This window comes from Emys orbicularis, chromosome 5, assembly GCF_028017835.1.
Source record: "Emys orbicularis isolate rEmyOrb1 chromosome 5, rEmyOrb1.hap1, whole genome shotgun sequence".
NCBI classification, from domain to species: Eukaryota; Metazoa; Chordata; order Testudines; family Emydidae; genus Emys; species Emys orbicularis.
The window spans coordinates 25060003-25080058 of NC_088687.1; the positions used below are offsets into that span (position 1 = coordinate 25060003).

General features: G+C 46.0%; 1 protein-coding gene across 1 annotated transcript in view; it reads right to left on the reverse strand.

Annotated features, from left to right (window-relative positions):
• The window catches only part of HERC3 (HECT and RLD domain containing E3 ubiquitin protein ligase 3), a 169499-nt gene that overhangs the window by 53369 nt on the left and 96074 nt on the right, over positions 1 to 20056 (reverse strand). The window contains exons 23-24 of the mRNA XM_065404824.1: positions 16881 to 17064; positions 14909 to 15011 (exon numbers count right to left, since the gene is read on the reverse strand). Coding sequence (XP_065260896.1) covers positions 14909 to 15011; positions 16881 to 17064 — 287 coding nt within the window. The remainder of the gene's footprint in view (positions 1 to 14908; positions 15012 to 16880; positions 17065 to 20056) is intronic.

Consider the following 20056-nt stretch of genomic DNA (forward strand, 5'->3'; position numbering starts at 1 on the left):
AAGAGTCTAGAGACCAATCCTGATTCAAGGAAAGGAATGGAAGGCACTTATTATGTGAGAGCTATCACTGAATCCATCCCAATGCTTCAAGCAGAACCCCCATAGGACCAATTAATAAACCAATTTCCTAAATTGCGGGCTACCCATAAACAAGACTATGGAAAGCTCAGTGGAGAAGTAATAATTGTGGGAAGTGGTTCTCCGTTAAAAAAGCAGTATAAATACCCTCAGGAAGCAAAAGAGGCAGTTACTCAAATTATTAAGTCCTTAGTGGACCAGGGGATACTAGTTGTCACAAGTAGCAAAAGCAATTCTCCTGTTTGGCTGGTGTGTAAACTGGATGGTTCCTGGAGACTACTGACTATCAAGCACTCAATTAACATACTCCTGCAGTTTTCCCACTGGTGGCATCCTATCAGGACCTATTAGAACAAGTAACTGATGGAAAGAAGTGGTTTTCTGTTTTTGATGGAACTAACGGCTTCTGGTCTGTCCTTGTGGCCACAGAAACAAACAAACAAACAAACAAACCCAATACAAATTTGCCTTCACAAATAAAGGTCAACAATTTACATGGACCTGACTGCCTCAGGAGTTTAATAACTCTCCCACATTATTTCCTGCAGCCATAACCAAAGTTCTGGCTCCTCTTTTGGAAACTAATCAAGTATTGTTGTATGTTGATGACATATTAGTTGCCACAGACACTGAAGAAGTACATAAAGAAGTACTAACTTGGTTGTTTAAATTACTGAGTGAGGCAAGATTAAAATTAAATGGGAAAAAGGCCCAGATAGCCAGGAATAAAGTATCCTTCCTGGGAATTGAAATTGGCCATGATCGCAGACAGCCCCTTCAGAAGTGAGTCCGAACGATCTCAGACCTCCCTATACCAATATCTGAACATGAATTGAGAACCTTCCTGGGATTAGCAGGATTCAATAGGGAATGTATTCTAGGATTTGCTGAAATTGTTAAACCCCTGTATAAAATTCTCAAGAAGGGAGAAATTTGGGAATGGAAGTCTGAACATGGTCAAGCAGTACGGGTCTTAAAATAAAAACTTGTCCAGATAACTGCACTGGCACATCCTAACCCACAAACACCTTTTATTTTAGAAGTAGGAGCTTCATCTACTACTCTTTCTGCGGTGTTAATGCAACATCAGTTGGGCAAGGATAAACCTATTGCTTATGCTTCTCGGCTTTTTAGCCGAATGGAGAACATTTTTTTTGTATGCGTAAAACAAGTTCTAGCAGCGTGTTGGGCCATTCAGCATTTTGAGTCTTACAGGATTAAACACTGTAGTCCTTAGGACTCCTCACACCCTTATAAAATATCTTTTCTCTGGGAAAATTTAAGGTAGGCAGGTATCAAATTCTCGGCTGGCTTGCTGGACTTTTGCTTTAATGGATCGAGATTTGCAGGTAGAGGCTCTAACTGGACCATCTAAAACTGCTTTATTATTATTGATAGGTGGGAATCCCCATGAGTGCCCACTTCCTCAGCTGACCACTCGAAAGAGGTACCTTTCTGAGGCTCCAAAATGGGATGAGAAACCTTTTCTGAACAAAAATCTATTCGGGTTTGGTTGTACCACGTAGCTGGAAAAGCCTACATTGGTTTTGCACTTGTAGATCCTGTCAATCAGACACTGATTGCAAGAAAATGTAATATACATTCGGCTCAGTAGGCTGAATTGGCTGCAGTTGCTGTGTCTTGGAAAATGTTTCTTTAGAAAAAGATCTATCCTTGTATTCTGTTTCTCAATGGGTCTGTATGGCTCTAGTTGACTGGCTTCCAGAATGGGAAGAAAATGCTGTGTGTTGTTCAGATGGTAACCTGTAGTACATGCTGAATTATACCTGTATATAATTACCCTTTTGAAAAGGAGAATAGGTAAAACGTTAATTGGCAAAGTTAAAGCTCATCGAAAGAAAGGACCCATGGTAGAATGGAATAATTGGGCTGACTTTGAAGCTAAACAGGGAGCATTAAATGGACCCTGCTGGCAACCTCCAAAACAAAATGTTGTTGCAAGGATTCAAACAAAAGAGCCAGAAAATACAGATAGTCCCGTTGCAATGCAGAACAAAGATCTAACTCTGAAATGTCTCTTTAAAAAGGCTAGTGAGGGAGGAGTTTCTCTTAGAATATTACCTGAAAGGGGCGGGGGCTACTCATTGCACAGCCCAAGGCCAAAGGGTGTGGGTAGTGCCTAAACATTTAAGAAGTGAGATCATTTATCTTGCACATGATCCAGGGAGTCATCAGGGCATTGCTTGTTCAACTGAAAGTCTGTTGCAAACTGCTTGGTGGCCCTCTGTAAAATCTGATATTGACCAATGTCAGAAATTGCTTATAGTGTGTTGCTGTTAATGCAGATCAGGAGAGAAGCAAGACTCCCTTAAAAATCCCAAAGGATATATGGTCCATGGTTCAAGTCGATTATACCACACGTAGAGGAAATAAATACCTCTTGGTAATAGTGGCTACGTTCACAAAATGGATTATAGCTGCTTTCCCTGTAAAAACTAACACTGCTTTCAATGCTGCTAGGTTTCTGACTGAACCTGTGGTGCCTAGGTGGGGCATTCCTATTATTCTTGAATTTGACCAGGGATCCCATTTACTATGCAAGCTCTATGGAATCAAGCCGAGATTCCATTTCCCTTACCGTCATCAGGCTAGTGGGAACGTGGCGCAGTCAAACCGCACAGTTAAAGAGGCATTTAGAAAGATTGTGACTGAAAGTGGAAAGGAATTTGGGACATTAAATTGCCACAAATTCTGATGGCTCTTGGAGCAGCTACTAGTGCCTCTACCGGATACAGGGCCGGCTCCAGCTTTTTTGCTGCCCCAAGCGGCGAAGAAGAAGAAGAAGAAGAAAAAAACCTGATTGAGCTGCCGCTGAAGTGCCGCCGAAGAGGAAGAGAGGGACTGAAGGACCCGCCGCTGAATTGCGGCCGGAGACCCGGACGTGCTGCCCCAATAACGGACGGGGTGCCGCCCCTTTCTATTGGCCACCCCAGGCACCTGCTTCCTTCGCTGGTGCCTGGAGCTGGCCCTGACCGGATATAGCCCATTTGAATTAATGACAGGTAGACCGATGGACGTTACCAGTGATCTGGTACGCTCCTGTTTCAACAGAGTGGCAAGCAGTAGTGTCTGCTGATAGATTTCTAGAGCAACTGAAAACTAGACTTGCTGGAGTGAGCAAAAGAGCAGCTCAGCTGCTAGGAGAAAGCAGATGGAAACTGCAAAGAGGATTTCTCCATAACAAAGGACTAGAGCTTTAAGTAGGGAGTCAAGTAATGGTAAAATGTCTAGGGAAAAGGGATATGCCTTCTCTTCCTATTGGGAGGGACCCTATATTATTACTAGGGTTGTCAGACAATTAAAAAAAATAATTGTGGTTAATCGTGCAATTTAAAAAAATTAATCACGATTAATAGCATGATTAATCGTGCCGTTAACAATAATAGAATACCATTTAAAAATATTTTTGGATGTTTTCTACATTTTCAAATATATTGATTTCAATTACAACACAGAATACAAAGTGTACAGTGCTCACTTTATATTTTTTTATTACAAATATTTGCACTGTAAAAAACAGTAGTGCAATCGCTTTATCATGAAAGTTGAACTTACAAATGTAGAACTATGTACAAAAAATAACTGCATTCAAAAATAAAACAATGTAAAACTTTAGAGCCTACAAATCCACTCAGTCCTACTTCAGCCAATCACTCAGACAAACAAGTTTGGTTACAATTTGCAGGAGATGCTGCTGCCCGCTTCTTGTTTCCAATGTCACCTGAAAGTGAGAACAGGCGTTTGCATGGCACTGTTGTAGCCGGTGTCGCAAGATATTTATATGCCAGATGCGCTAAAGATTCATATGTCCCTTCATACTTCAACCATCATTCCAGAGGACATACTTCCATGCTGATGACGGGTTCTGCCTGATAACGATCCAAAGCAGAGCAGGCCGACGCATGTTCATTTTCATCATCTCAGTCAGATGCCACCAGCATCTTTTTTGGCAGTTCGTGTTTGGTAGTTTCCGCATCTGAATGTTGCTCTTTTAAGACTTCTGAAAGCATGCTCCACACCTCATCCCTCTCAGATTTTGGAAGGCACGTCAGATTCTTAAGCCTTGGGTCAAGTGCTGTAGCTACTTTTAGAAAACTCACATTGGTACCTTCTTTGTGTTTTGTCAAATCTGCTGTGAAAGTGTTCTTAAAACGAGCATGTGCTGGGTCATCATCCGAGACGGCTATAACATGAAATATATGGCAGAATGCAGATAAAACAGAACAGGAGACATACAATTCTCCCCCCAAGGAGTTCAGTTACAAATTTAATTAATGCATTATTTTTTTAATGAGCATTATCAGCATTGAAGCATGTCCTCTGGAATGGCGGCCAAAGCATGAAGGGACATACGAATGTTTAGTATATCTGGCACGTAAATACCTTGCAACGCCGGCTACAAAAGTGCCATGAGAGCACCTCTTCTCACTTTCTGGTGACACTGTAAATAAGAAGCAGGCAGCAGTATCTCCCATCAGTGTAAACAAACTTGTTTGTCTCAGCAATTGGCTGAACAAGAAGTAGGACTGAGTGGATTTATGGGCTCTAAAGTTTTACATTGTTTTGTTTCTGAGCGCAGTTATGTAACAACAACAAAAAATCTACATTTGTAAATTGCACTTTCACGACAAAGAGATTGCACTACAGTACTTGCATGAAGTGAACTGAAAAATACTATTTATTTTGTTTATCATTTTTATAGTGAAAATATTTGTAATAAAAAATAATATAAAGTGAGCACAGTACACTTTGTATTCTGTGTTGTAACAGAAACCAATATATTTGAAAATGTAGAAAAACATCCAAAATATTTAATAAACTGCAATGGGTATTCTATTGTTTAACAGTGCCATTAATCGAGATTAATTTTTTTAATCGTGATTAATTTTTTTTAGTTAATCGCATGAGTTAATTGAGATTAATTGACAGCCCTAGTTATTACTAGTAAGCGGAGTTCCTCTATCAAATATGTTTACCGCAATAAAGGAAGACAAAGTGGTACCACAGGGGATAATTAAAACCCTTTGGTAAATCCTAAAAGTTAGAGCAGGGGTTCTCAAACTGGGGGTCGGGATCCCTCAGGGGGTCGTGAGGTTATTACATGGGGGGTCGTGAGCTGTCAACCTCCACCCCAAATCCCACTTTGCCTCCAGCATTTATAATGGTGTTAAATACATTTAAAAGTATGTTTAATTTATTAGGGGTGGTTGCACTCATAGGCTTGCAGTGTGAAAGAGGTCACCAGTAAAAAAGTTGGAGACCCGCTGAGTTAGAGACTCTGTCATTGATTTAAGCAGGGCGAGAGGTCCTCTGTTTTTGTTTGTTCTTTTTCAGAAACATGTGCAGGGAACATTGTTACCACCTGGTATTTTATGAGAATCCTCGAGTCTATTGTGTGGGATTATGAAGGAGTGGCAACAAGATCTATTTGAAACTGCCGAAGTTACTGGGATCCAGCAGCGTTGAACTCACGTGGGGAGACCTGTTCTGAGTTATCGAGCTCCCTCAGCGGTAGAGGGACCATGGTCTGAGGACTTTATCTTTCAAAATCATATTAGGAGAAAATAATTCATTTTATAAAATAGCTTACAATAGTGGATACTATTGGGAAAATGTCAAGTATCAGGGGGTATTAGTCTGTATCCACAAAAACAACAAGGAGTCCGGTGGCACCTTAAAGACTAACAGATTTATTTGGGCATAAGCTTTTGTGGGTAAAAAACCTCACTTCTTCAGATGCAACTGTTCTGAAGAAGTGAGGTTTTTTACCCATGAAAGCTTATGCCCAAATAAATCTGTTAGTCTTTAAGGTGCTACTGGACTCCTTGTTGTTTTTATTGGAAAAATGGATTCTAAGGTTGATTTAGGATGTAGAATTGCTACCCTATATAGCAGGGGTAGTAAACAGGAGGACCGCAGGCCAAATCTGGACTGCTAGAGGCTTTTGAATGGACCACAAAATCTTTTTACTTACTTATTATCATTATCTTTATTATCCTTGTTATGTTCTCTGGAGTCTGGACCTTGACCAAGAAATTTGGAATTTATAAAAACTCTTATACAAATGTAGGACTGGAAGGGACCTTGAGAGGTCTTCTAGTCCAGTCCTCTGCACTCATGGCAGGACTAAATATTATCTAGACCATTTCTGACAGGTGTTTGTCTAACCTGCTCTTAAAAATCTCCAATCATGGAGATTCCACAACCTCCCTAGGCAATTTATTCCAGTGCTTAACCACCCTGACAGTTAGGAAGTTTTTCTTAATATCCAACCTAAACTTCCCTTGCTGCAATTTAAGCCCATTGCTTTTTATCCTATCCTCAAAGGTTAGCAAGAACAATTCTTCTCCCTCCTCCTTGTAACAACCTTTTATGTATCTGAAAACTGTTATCATGTCCCCTTTCAGTCTTCTCCTTCCCCAGATTAAACAACCCAATTATTTCAATCTTCCCTCATAGGTCATGTTTTCTAGACCTTTAATCATTTTTGTTGCTCTCCTCTGGACTTCCTCCAATTTGTCCACATCTTTTCTGAAATGTGGCGCCCAGAACTGGACACAATACTCCAGTTGAGGCTGTATCAGCTCGGAGTAGAGCGGAAGAATTACTTCTTGTGTCTTGCTTACAACACTCCTGCTAATACATACACTCCCACGACTTACCTTGACAAAAAATAATTGATCACCCCAGTCAGATAGTAATAGATGGTCTTTTTGTGCATGGCAAACCTTTTCTGCCAATTCAGTTGAATCTACCATAACAACTGAAACCTGGTATGATGGAGGTTGGAGTACTTATGGAGGCATATACTAAGGGGAATGCTGGTTTAATTTTACATTTGTTAAAGATATAAATGGTAGTTATTATCCTAAGTTAAATGTAAGTCCATAGAAATGTGTTGAATCACTTATTTTAAGGGCTTGTCCATTAGCAATCACGAAGTTAATACTACTTTTGCTCCTAAAATTACTCCTTTGCCAACTCCTAAATCATTAAAACAACAGTTGCCTGTTGAATCTGCAGGACCTATCCAAATGAAGGTTGACCAACTCACCAGAATGCTTCAAAATGCTCAAGTTAAGGTAGTGATGCTGATGCACCCAGTTGCTCTAACAGTTGTAATTCAAAGCATAACCGCAACCTTGATGCTGGGACTGTGTTATTTACTTTGGCATTACAAATCAATATGGAAATGGCATTAACCAGACGGTAAAGGAAAAAGCAGTATGAGGATACTCACTAAAATGTGGGTATGGCCTGACACTAGCTTGTTAAAATCCGACAGTGAGCCAAGAGAGATGGATTGTTATGGTACTGGAGAGCCCCATACAGGCTGCACCCTGAGACGCTCTTGAGTCCCCAGGGTGAGGCACCTTCACCCTTTCTTCTTTTTAACGTTTATCTTTTTAGTAAGTATTCTACGTTGTCTAGCAGTTGAGGGAGCCATGGTTGAGGCAGGTCTGGAGATGCTGTGTATGTGCTGTCACAGGGTGCAAGTGTAGCTTAGAGCAATGGCTCTCAACCTTTCCAGACTATAGTACCCCTTTCAGGAGCCTGATTTGTCTTGCGTACCCCCAAATTTCACCTCACTTAAAAACTACTTGCTTACAAAATCAGACATAAAAATACAAAGGTGTCACAGCCACACTATTACTGAAAAATTGCGTACTTTCTCATTTTTACCTTATAATTATACAATAAATCAATTTTGTATCTCAATATTGTACTAATATTTCAGTGTATAGTATATAGAGCAGTATAAACAAGTCATTGTATGAAATTTTAGTTGGTACTGACTTCGCTAGTGCTTTTTCTGTAGCCTGTTGTAAAACTTGGCAAATATCTAGATGAGTTGATGTACACCCTGGAAGACCTCTGTGTACCCCTGGTTGAGAACCACTGGCCTAGAGTATACATGGGTGTGTTAAGAGCGTCTCTGGGTGGTGTGTGGTGCAGTAGTGACAGACTCTAGCCCGAGAAACAGATTCATCTGACTGCAGCTGGCACGCCTTGCTGGACCACCGAGCAGGGAGTGAGATTTTACTTACCTGCTGTAGTTGTACCTAGTACCATATATTTAGATCCTGTTGTAGTTTTCAATAACTTGTTAAAACCAGCTGGTCTCTCTCAAACATGACTCAATTGCTCGGGGGAGGAAGGGAAGTTCGTAACACTACATATGAGTGTAGGTGCCTAACTTTAGGCACCCAGGTTTGTAACTGTTGGCCTTTCCCTTTCTGCCCCCACTGCCAGCCCCTTGTTACACAGAGACTTACCCACACCCTTTCAGACCTAGGGGGGGAAGCGCCAGGGGGCTGCAGTTATTATTGTAACCAAGGCAAACATTGCCCCTGCCCTTTGGCAACAAAAATGAGAGAGGAACAGAACACAGGGAGGGAAATGCCCTCTGCAACCAGCAAGAACCCCACAGGGACTGTGCATACGTGTCACTCGCCCACTTCCATCTGGCTCCCCGGTGAAGCTGTCCCCTCTTCCAAGCTGAAACAATGACACCTCACAAGGGTTTGATCATTTGAAACTTGCTCTCTGCCACCTGCCTTTTAGTTATTGCAAGAGCAGGAGGATTACCCTGAAACCTGTTCAAATACAGGGAGATAGTCTTATCCTACGGGCCCCGTCCCCAGCCTCCTGCCCAGCTGGCCCTGCAGTCAATGGTGTGACGTCAGCAGGGAATCGGGCCCTGTGATGTTGGATTTGTTAAAAGGAATCAGCTAAAATCAATTGACAGCAAATATTTCCAGGCTTGTCCCCTCCCCGTGCCCCGGGCCGGCTGAGCAGTGGGCTGGTGGCTGCCTGCTAAGCAGAACTACCACAAAGAGACTGGACTGGAACATGGAAAAAATGCCACAAATATGCAACCTGGCCTCCGCCATGTGAAAATAATCAAGGGCAGTTATAAATAGCTGTTGTACTGACCTTAAACAACAGACTCCCAGACTCTAGCTCAAACCCAGGTCTTTCACATGCAGCACCCCCTGATCATCCACTAAGCAAGCTACCATCGCAGGCAAAGAAACACTCGCTCATTTGAATGTTAGCCTTGCAAAAATGCTGGCAGCTGGACTGCCCCCCCCAGTGTGAACCTCAGCACAGCTCTAGACACAGATATGTGCAGCCTTCAGGGCAGAGCAGAGCGCTGGTTCCTTCTGGATCTCTCGCTGGCATGAACTCACACTGAAGGGGGCGGTACAGCTTTGCGGAGAATAAGAGGGCAAGGGAGGGAGGAGGAAGGAAGTGTGCTGGCAAAGGAGGCAGCAAGCACTGGCAAGAATGCAGACCCTGGGGTGGTGCCCACGTGGCATGTAAAGCATGAGCTGACAGTGTTCTATGGGGACAAGGGCCCAAGCTCTGCTGAATTCAGCAGTTTTACTTTGCAGACTTCTGCATCTTCGCTTCTACAACAGAACACAAGACCAAAAAAGGGGAGAGGAAGAGCTTCCCCCCCGTAACAAACCCCTCTGCCTATGGACAAACCAAATCGTCTGAGAGCCACACCTTGCGGAGTTCCAACAACTAGTTAAAGGATTAGTTAGGAGTCCAGCAGCAGCTGGTGGGACATGGGCTGCCATGCACTATGGGGTGGACTTTTCACAAGCATGCAGGAGTGGGTCAAATCTGGCCACATTGAAGTCAGCGGGAGCTTTACCATAGACTTCAATAGAAGCAAAGTTTGGCCAACGTTGAGTGTTTGGAAAATCCCACTCTACTACCACATTTGCACAGGCACTACAAGAGGCCTACCCAGGAAGCCAAGGATCAACAAGAAAGGAAAGCTGAGACCACCAGAGAGGTCCCTGCAAAGAAGTCAAAGGGAGAGAGGGGATGCTGTATATTCACTGCTTGTTTCTATTTCAGCTCCCTTCTGGCCCTCCCATTGCACCTGCAAAGCCCTTTGCTACAAGCAAACTCCATTTTTCACCACCGTAAGAGAAAGAAAAGTGGCTGAGCAGGTTTCACGTGGTAAATCCAACACAAACCATGATTCTCCTATTACAGCAGCACCTGGAGTGCTGCACTGACACACAGGAGCCCCAAGCAACTTGCAATCTAAAACCCTCCCTGATTTCCCAGGGGAAAGGGTTTTCACAGTGCTTTGAGGGAAGAGAGAGCCTTTTCACAGCTCACAATCCTGGTGTTTCATTTTCTTTCCCGTCATCTGGCCACGGAGCCAGCGACTCAGCACACAACATTCCAAAGCTCCCCCCTGCCTGCAACAAGGCCTTTGCTCCAGCTTCAGGGAGGGAACATCTCTCTTCTATACACAGCCCAGGGCACTCACAGCTTGCAGGAAGGGAGCAGGAGAACAGGGCTGCTGATTTGGATGCTGGCTAAGAACAGCAAGGGTAGGTGACTCGGGAAGGGAGTTCACCAGCAAGTCCTGGATGTTTAGTTAAAAGGAGGGGTGGCCACTGATCCAAGCATCTGGCTTGGAAACTCAGAGGAGCTTGGCTACACATTCTTTTATTACCAGTTTAACTATACTGGTTTAGAAGCGTTAAATCAGTGCAACCCCCCTGGCACGGACCTAGTTGTACTGGTATGAAAGGGCTTACATGAGTACAATTGCTTCCACACTGGGCTTTGCACCTGATATAGATACAGAACAAGAAGTGTGAGGAGAACAGCCCCTACTAGCACCCAGCGGGAGAGGTTTGGCTAGGATGGTAGCCAGGAGACGAGGTCAGGCCAGAGGGAGAGGCTTACTAATGTACACCAGTGGTGCAATGGGTAGAAGAAGAGCTGTGGCACATGTGGAGGGGCTGCATGCTGGGAAGGCAGGTTGTTCGGCCAGAAGAATCCATGCAAAGGCGGGGGGGGGGGGGGGGAGAAGATGGTGAAAGAAACAACAGGCAGCCTCCACATGAGAAAATCAGGGCCATTTATAGCCACAGAAAAGGGGAAGCTTCCACAGCTACATCTTATGAAATATTCACCAATCGCTCTGCCATGCTGATTTACAAAATCATCTACACATTGATCCACCAAGGGAGACATGCCGCAATGTTGCCCCTTAAAAGATGACACTTGTATAAAAACCAAAAATATCCTTCTCCTTGCCATACCACCAACAGCTTAGAAACCAAAAACATGGGAGGTGCTGGGGAAAGCTCCATGTTCTACAGGATTCGTTTCTATCGCCCAGTTTTTCTAGCATCTCAGCCCAGGGCTCTGGAGTAATTAATGCCACTGGAAAGCAGGACTGTTAACCTCACCAGGTTTCTGTGGGACAGAGGACCATCTGGGTGCTGGCGGAGGGACCAAGGAAAAGTTTGGAAAGAAGAATGTGTGACGAGAAGAAAGGAGCAGGGAGGTGAAGTTTTGGTGACCTTGAGTGAAAATCAGCAGAGAGTCCTGTGGCACCTTTAAGACTAACAGATGTATTGGAGCATAAGCTTTCATGGGTGAATACCCACTTTGTCAGACGCATGTGTTAGTCTTAAAGGTGCCACAGGACTCTCTGTTGCTTTTTACAGATCCAGACTAACACGGCTACCCCTCTGATACTTGAGTGAAAATGGCAGCTAATCCCTAAAGGTGCCTTTGAGAATTTCACCCTCCGCTGATTAGAATGGTACCAACTATTATTATTATTATACTTGAAGGAAACTAAAGTTTGTCTCTTTTCTGTGCTCTCCATTGCCCCTGAGGGGTCAGCAGCAGCAGGGACCAAAGCCGGGACTTCTGGATCTAAAACCAAGAGCCTCTACTACCTGGGCTAAAAAAGACCCAGGGCTGTTAGTTCAGACTGCTGCAGAATCAAATCTCTCTGTGGCCCAGACACTAGAGGGAGACAGAGTTGTGCTGTCTAAGCAGGGATTACACTGCTATGGAATGTAGTTTTCAATGACTCCTTAAAGAGATAGTTGTGGTGAGTCTTGCACCTTAAGGAGCAGATTCTGGAAGGCGACAATGTCAAGAGGAGTGACGGTGGACAGGACCCGGCAGCCGAGCCAGGCTGGTCGGTCTCATGGTACCTATTGTTATATGCATGGTTTCATTCAGCGGAGTGTCTGCTAGTTCTGTGTGAACAGAAATGAGCCACACCAGGAACAATACTCTGCCCTAGAATAGCACAAGGTGAGTCCAGAGTGTCTTAGAGTCTGTGCCCTGGCTCCCCAGGTTTTTAGTTTCAGCGAGGTCTTGAGAAGGTGTCCCCTGAGAGTCAAGGTGTGATACAGATACACAGACTTTGGGTCCTGGTCCAGCCTATGTCCATTCAGGAAGATACTGAACAATTTATTGGCTTTGGTGTGGCCTATGTGGAAGCAGCTGGAAACTTGTGTTTTTGGTACGAGCTTTAAGTCTTCATCTTTTACAACAACAGGCCATCTCTTTCATGTCAGCATTCAGAACTTCTCCTAGGTGACTGAAATCCCGGTCCTGTAGTGCCAAACAGCTATCATCTGCATCGATAAAATGCCTGGCAGCGGCATTGGGAACAGGGACGACTCCAGGGTTTTTGCTGCCCCGAACAGCGGGGAAAAAAAAAAGCCGTGATCACGATCAGCGGCACTTCGGCGGCAGCTCCAATGCGCCGCTTCATTGTTCGACGGCAATTCCCTCCGAGAGGGACTGAGGGACCCGCCGCCGAAGAGCCGGATGTGCCGCCCCTCTTCATTGGCCGCCCCAAGCACCTGCTTGCTGCGCTGGTGCCTGGAGCCGGCCCTGATTGGGAAGGTCAGTTGGGAAAAGGTTGAAAAGTGTTACTGCTAGAACTGAATCCTGAGGTAGACCATTATTTTGGGACCTCCAGGAGCTGGTCTTTTGTTCAAGTAGACCTTGGAACAGGTAGCCTCTCTGCAACAGAGCCACAGCTGTGACAACCCACTTTGGTAGGACCTGGATGCCAAATTGTGCCAGTATTTGATGACAATTATGCAGTTTGATCTGAAACCTGCTTAAATCTACACTTTGGATACCGTCAGTGGTGGAGGCAATTCTTTGAAGGATAAGCCTTTCAAGTAATTTGTACACACAGCTTAGCAAAGAGATGGACTGGTAACATATTGCAGTCGGTAGTCAGGTTTTGACAGGGCTATTACTTTTGCTCTGCCCCAAATCTTAGGTATTTTATTCTCCTGGATGGCTCTAGACAGAAAGATGGCTAGCCATTTTCTGCTAGTTTTTACCAGGTTCTTCAGGAATTTGTGGGAGAGGTTACCAAGCCCACAGACGTTACCTGTTTTCAATTTAATCTGTGGTGAAAGGCTGGAGGTCTTCTTTGTTTTTTGGTATGCACTGTTTGTATTGTCACTATTTCTTCTTCACCTCTCCGTCAAACATTTTGTCCTTATCCGCATTTGTAACATTTATCAGGTGTGGAAAGTTTTTCAATACACTGCTTACAGCTTGAAATGAATGACTGCCTGTACTGATGGTCCAGGTGAGGCCAGGGAAGTAGTCTTGTTTCCATCTGGCAGAATGAAAAGTACCCTGTTGTTCTGGATCATGGATGAGGTGAAGGTCATGGAATGAGACTCAGTCAAAAAAGTCAACTCCATTTTGATCAGACTATCTGTATCCCAGTGGCTAGTAAAGTCTCCACCATAGACGGTAGGGTGTGGGACCCTAAGAGCCTGGAGTAGGCTGGGTGACTTGTACACATTTGCCACTCTGAAATGACCAACGCTCACAGTATCACAGAGGTCTGAATTAGATGGGAGTGGCTCCGTGCCAGCAAGATTGGCTCTAACATAGGCAGCACAGCATATTTACTATGCTGAAAGTCACTCTAAAGGTCATAACCTTTGATGTTAAGGCAGCTGGCAGAAAGAGAGATGACGTGTCTCCTGGAGGCAGATTACAACTGTGTTACGTTTCAACGTTAGGGACTAGAGAATGGAACATTTAGCAGAAGGATTTTCAGGGATGGGCCAACATCCAAAGTTCCTTGATCATGGTTAAGGTCACTGAGTTCACTTGAAAGTCCATGCTGACCAGGACTGAAAGCTTTGGAAAGCTATTTGCAGCTTTGGCTTCCCCTGCCAAAGCAGGGTACTTACGCAGTATACAACGGGAACATAGCGGCATTATACTTCCCACTAGAGAGAAATTACTACTTTTTGTATTTTCCATGCCTTCCTTGGGAATGTGTCAAGGGAGGTGTGAGCTGTGTGCCTTTTTTCTTTTCTTTTTAAGAGCTCCAGCTGTCAGCCCTGGATGGCTGGGACTTGTGTAGAAGGGCCATGCACACCTGGGAGGTGGGGGGGATGGGATAAAGGGGACAGCACAGTCAGAGCCCCACTGCCTGGGCTCGGGCTCTCCTTTCCCCTCCCCTGCCCAATCCCTCACCAGGAGGCGGCGGCATGGCTCCAGCGGGCAGCTCCGGGGTGGCAGCAGCACAGAAGTAAGGGTGGCAATGGCATGCAAAATTGGCTGTGAAAAGTGATTTTGACAAATACCACTTTTCAAATTGCCACCCTTACTTCTGTGCTGCTGCTGGCACGGTGCTGCCTTCAGAGCTGGGTGGCGACACATGTACGGGGGAGGGGGAGGGCGGGAGCATAAGCGACTTAAGACACAAGGAAGTGGGGGCATAGCCAAATAAGTTTGAGAACCACTGGACTACAGGGATCTTTAGTGCAAAACTTAACATGGGAGAGAAAAGGAACAGGAGGAGAAAGGCAAAAGCTATTCTGGCTAGTAGTTCTTATTTAGACACCAACCTTTCCGCTTTGATTGTGCAGCAAGAGTCAGTGCAGCTACTCGAGATTTCACCAATATAGCTGAGGTTCGAATCTGGCTCTACAGTTTCAAGACGTGGCTAATACCACTGCAAGATACTTACAAAGAAATTTCTTCTTCTTTTCCAAGGGAAATTCATGAAAGGTTTCCCAGAACATTCTCACTGTTGGGTGTGTAGCGGAGTAGTCCCCCTTGTAGATGGCACACTGTTAAAAGAGGCACAAACTTTTTTCTTGTGAGAGAAAGTGATGGCCCACAACTAACCTCCGCTTCCTTAGAATCCTAAGCAGGAGGTATTTAATTATTAAAAAGCACAGTTTAGAAATCCAAGAATACCTGCTGATATACTAACAATACCATGCGTGATAATTTATTGTCTACAGCAGTGGTTTTCAAACTTTTTTTCTGGCGACCCAGTTGAAGAAAATTGTTGATGCCCATGACTCAACGGAGCTGGGGATGAGGGGTTTGGGGTGTGGGAGGGACTCAGGGCTGGGGCAGAGGGTTGGGGTGCAGGGGTGAGGGCTGCAGGGTGGGGCCAGGAATGAGGGGTTCAGGGTGTGGGAGGGGGCTCTGGGCTGGGGCAGGGAGTTGGGATCAGGGCTCTAGGTTGGGGGTGCAGGCTCTGGGATGGGGCTGGGAATGAGGGGTTTGGAGTGCAGGAGGGGGCTCCGGGTTTGGGGGGGGGCTCAGGGCTGGGGCAGGGGATTGGGGTGCGGGAGAGGGTCAGGGCTTTGGGCTGGGGGTGCAGACTCTGGGGTGGGACCAGGGATGAGGGATTTGGGGTGCAGGAAGGGGCTCCGGGTTGGGGGGGGCTCAGGGCAGGGGATTGGGGCGTGGGATTGGGGCATGGGCTTACCTCTGGCGGCTCCCAGTCAGTGGTACAGCGGGGGTGCTAAGGCAGGCTTCCTGCCTGTTCTGGCACTGTGGACCATGCTGTACCCCGGAAGCGGGCAGCAGCATGTCCAGCTCCTAGGCGGAGGTGCACAAGCGCCAACGCGTGGCTCTCGCCCATGGGGACCGCCCCCACACCCCCCGCTCCCATTGGCCGGTTCCCGGTGCGGAGCCAGTGATCAGTCTTGGGGCAGTGCGCGGAGCCCAGTGGCACCCCCGCCTAGAAGCCGGAGCTGCTGCTGACCGCTTCTGAGGCACAGCGTCGTGTCAGAACAGATAGGGACTAGCCTGCCTTAGCCAGGCAGCACCGCCAACGGGACTTTTATCGGCCTGGTCGGCGGTGCTGACCAGATCCGTCGCGACCCAGTGTCTTACATTCCGCGACCCAGTACTGGGTCATGACCCACAGTTTGAAAACCACTGTTCTACAGTACAAGCCCAGCACTACTTATAAGGTGTGGAATGGGGAAAGAAACTAGATTACATGCTTGTATTTAGAGGGTACAATTCACCCTCATGCAGAGGGGCAGCACAAGCCCTGAGTACTACGTGAGTTCCACTCCAGCTGTTGGCCTTCTGCTGCCCTCTCTGCCCCAGGGTGAATTTCCCCGAGAGAGGGACCAGCTACGCTGTGTTCATATCCTCAACTGAATCCAGACTTCACTCTAAACAAAGATAGTGCAAATCCTTCTCTTCCTGCCTTCCTTTGTTAGTGGCAGGAAAGCTTACTGGCGATATGATTTTCAAGGGACTCAGGAGACGGTGCTCTAGTGAGGAGACAAGAGGAAGTTCCCATAAGAGGTTGAGGGCTCTATCCCATCCCAATCCTTAGCAGTGGGCACCCAGTGTCCAGATCATGGACATACTTAATACTACCCACATGATAAGCTATCTTCTAGGTACTAATGTGGCCCCTATTACCATCATATCTGAGCACCTCACAATCTTCAGTGGGTTTCTCCTCCCAACACCGATTGTGAGGCAGGGGAGTGCTATTACCCTCATTTTACAGATGTGGAATTAAGACAGCAATATGACAAGCCCAAGGTCACACACAAAGTCTGTGTCAGATTGAGGAACCAGTCTCCTGAGTCCCAGACTAGCGCCCCAACCACTGGACCATTCTTATTGGTTTCTGTGCCCATGAAGACAAATAGAAAAGATGCCCCATGGCAGCTTACCTCTTCCAGTTCCTCCCAGTTGTAGTTGCTGTTCCCTACTATCATGGCCCTCAGCTCTGAGGGCTGGAAGAGTTCCAGGACCTTCCCACCACACACCTTCAGGAAGCCGGTGGAGAAAGCGATATACCACTCATGGACTGAGAGACTGAAGATGTAATTCAAGTAAGCCTCAACAAATTCCTGCCTGGTGTATTGAGAGAAGCATAGGAGAGAGAGAGAAAATATTGTTATTCACATTGCTGGGGTTTATTAAAACTGTCAGGAAGTGACCGTTCACGCGGTGGGCTGGAAGCTATAGGGGGACACATGCTCAGTCAGGTTTAAAAAGGGGACTCCTGTGTATTATGAATAAAATGGACATGCTGTTCAGCAGGCTGGAGTGAAATGCTTCCAGTCCGCCCCATGTCTGAAGGCCTCTCTGGTAAGGGTACACACGAGCGTAAAGAGTCAAAAGAGCAAGTGGCATCGAGGGCCTGTTTGACCCAATGGCAGTGGAGAGCTCCTCAGATAGCACATGCTGTGCCTTATGAATACAAACCCACTCCAGGGCAGAGCATCGAGGGCTAGGAGTCAGCTGAGCCTTTGGGAGCTGCTGAGGTGTGGAGTCCTTTCCTTGGCTGTGCACATTACAGCTGATGTTCCACGAAAGCGGAAGTCAGCATTAGGTCTCCAGAGGACACACCAGCCCCTCAGCACAGCTCTCCCAGCCCTATGTTTAAGACATGCATGAAATAACTTACTGCTCCTTTCAGCCATCCAGTAAAGTGACTAAGGAACAGGGGCGGGAGAGGGGAAATCACTCAGCACAGCATTTCCTGCTTTCTCTACACTGACCTGCTGCTTCCTGATGCCCTGAGTTGATGCTCTCCTCAGGACTGGGAGTCAAACCAAAGGGACAGAGACCCTGGCCAAGATTTTCAAAAAGAAGAGCCTAAGAAGTCTATATTTAGGCACCTGTTGGACAGAGCTCACTGGCCTTCAGAGGAGGGCCTGTTTTAGAAAGCCTTGGTCTAAACCTACAATAACTTCCCTCTCTTTCCCATTAACACAGGTGCTGTGTGTGCTGAGGGCTGTGAAGGAAAAAGATACAAGGAAATTCTAGAGTCAGATACCTCCCAGTAACAGCTAACCTGAGTAACAGACAGAAAACAGCGAAAGGCAAAGGACCTGATTCTTAGTTACACTAAGATCCACTCTGGCAGTGTAAAGGAGCTCTGAAAGAGCTAGAAATTGCTCCCTGAGAATATCCTTGGCACAAGGGCCTCCATGGTCAATGCAGAACTGGTGTCAGAGCTGTGTGCCAGCCCTGCTTCCACCCCTAACGTATGGGGTATGCCGAGGGTGGACTGGAGGAAGAAGTAGGAGGGCCGAGGGCAGGAGGATGTTGTGGATCAAGTGCCCTGTGCTACAGCTATTTCTGGCTTTTTAAGAACTCATAGGGGACCCTGGGAAGCAGGGTTGAAGTTAAAAGCAGCCCTGACGTTCCTCTAATTTACACAGAGGGACAGGCCGGGTGAAAGAAGTGACTCAGTTGAAGTGTTTATTCCTACAAATACATGTGAGACTTTCTTCATTTAAAATATGCTAATACTGTATGGTTAAGTGAACTCATGCAATATTGGAGACTGCCAGTAGAGGGTGCCATGGTTTCTACATAAGGATTAAATTAAGAGAAGGCTAATCTAGAAAAGATTAGAACTGGGGTTGGCAATCTTCAGCATATGGCCGTCAGGCGGGCCGGGCCACAAGACATTTTGTTTATGTTGACCGTCCGCAGGCACGGACCCCCAGAGCTTCCAGCGGCTGCAGTTCACCACTCCCAGCCAATGGGAGCTGTGGGAAGCAGTGGCCAGAACGTCTCTGCGGCCAGCGCCACTTCCTGCAGCTCCCATTGGCCAGGAACGGCGAACCGCGGCCACTGGGAGCTGTGTGGGGACGTGCCTGCACACGGTCAATGTAAACAAAATGTCTTGCGGCCCGCCAGCAGATTTCCCTGATGGGCCGCGTGCCGAAGCTTGCCGATCCCTGGATTAGAATAAAATATTATGGTATTTCTACATACAGTTTTTGCTCCAGCTTACTAAATTGGTAAACAACCCAATGGAGTCATCCTCTTCTTTCATATGGCATTTGAAAAGCAATTGGCTGGGATTATAGTTGAATCTTGAGATTCAAAAGCCCATCTAATGCTTTCACGGATAGCTGGGTGGGTCCCTCACTGTACATGTGAATGGGATAGTTGTCCATGGTGAGTCACAATTTGTTGATTCTTTGATTGTCCATTTGTGGAGGAGATAGCCACACCTTCCGTGCGTTGTCCGAACGTGGCTGAGTGCAGTCCACTGCCGATGGAGTTAAAGTGGTACAGCCCTACTGTGGATGCAGTTATACTGGTGTAAATGTGCGTATAAGGGTATAGCGTGTTATAAGCACTTTGATAGGGTATAACTGGGTCCACACAACAAAGGAGTTATACCAATTTGAGGGAAATAGTTTTCTTAGCATTCAATTGGTGCAAAAAACTATGAAAACCAGCCCTGAGAGAGCTTGGCAAGAAGTAGCAGACTTCTCCCGGACTACAAGAACTACACTGTTTTGCTTTGGGGGTGGTCAAGAACAATACTGGAATAAAACACAATGTCCTGTAGCCTTTGGCACCAAAAGCCAGAATCTTGCGCCAGGCATCATTATGACTCCTCCACCTCTTGCTAAGGGCACGTTTATTCTCCACCCTCCTCCCTCTCCGCACTACACTTTGACCAGAATACTACACAAATGCCTAATTTCACACGAATATTATTCATGCAAAGTCCCAGCAATATTTCCCTTTAAAGCTGTTTTCAGTACATTGCCGTGTATTAGCCCTACAGTAATATGGCAAACTCAGAGACCTCCTAAAGTTTGTCTGTGGGCTGCTCTTTGGGATGTGGGTGGACGTGACTTCCCCGAATTCTTCCAGCAGTTGTTTCTGCGTGACATTTGGTAACAGTTCACACTATTGTTCGCTTGCTAAGCGAGTCAGGAAACGGAGCAGAGTCCAATAGACAGAAAGCAGGACACAATCAAAAAACAAAACAGTGACCTCCCAAAGAGTGGGAGAAAGAAATTCTTATATATGCTCTTGGGTACCATGCGCAAGGGAAATGTGAGAAATTAAGAAAGGAAACAACAGAGAG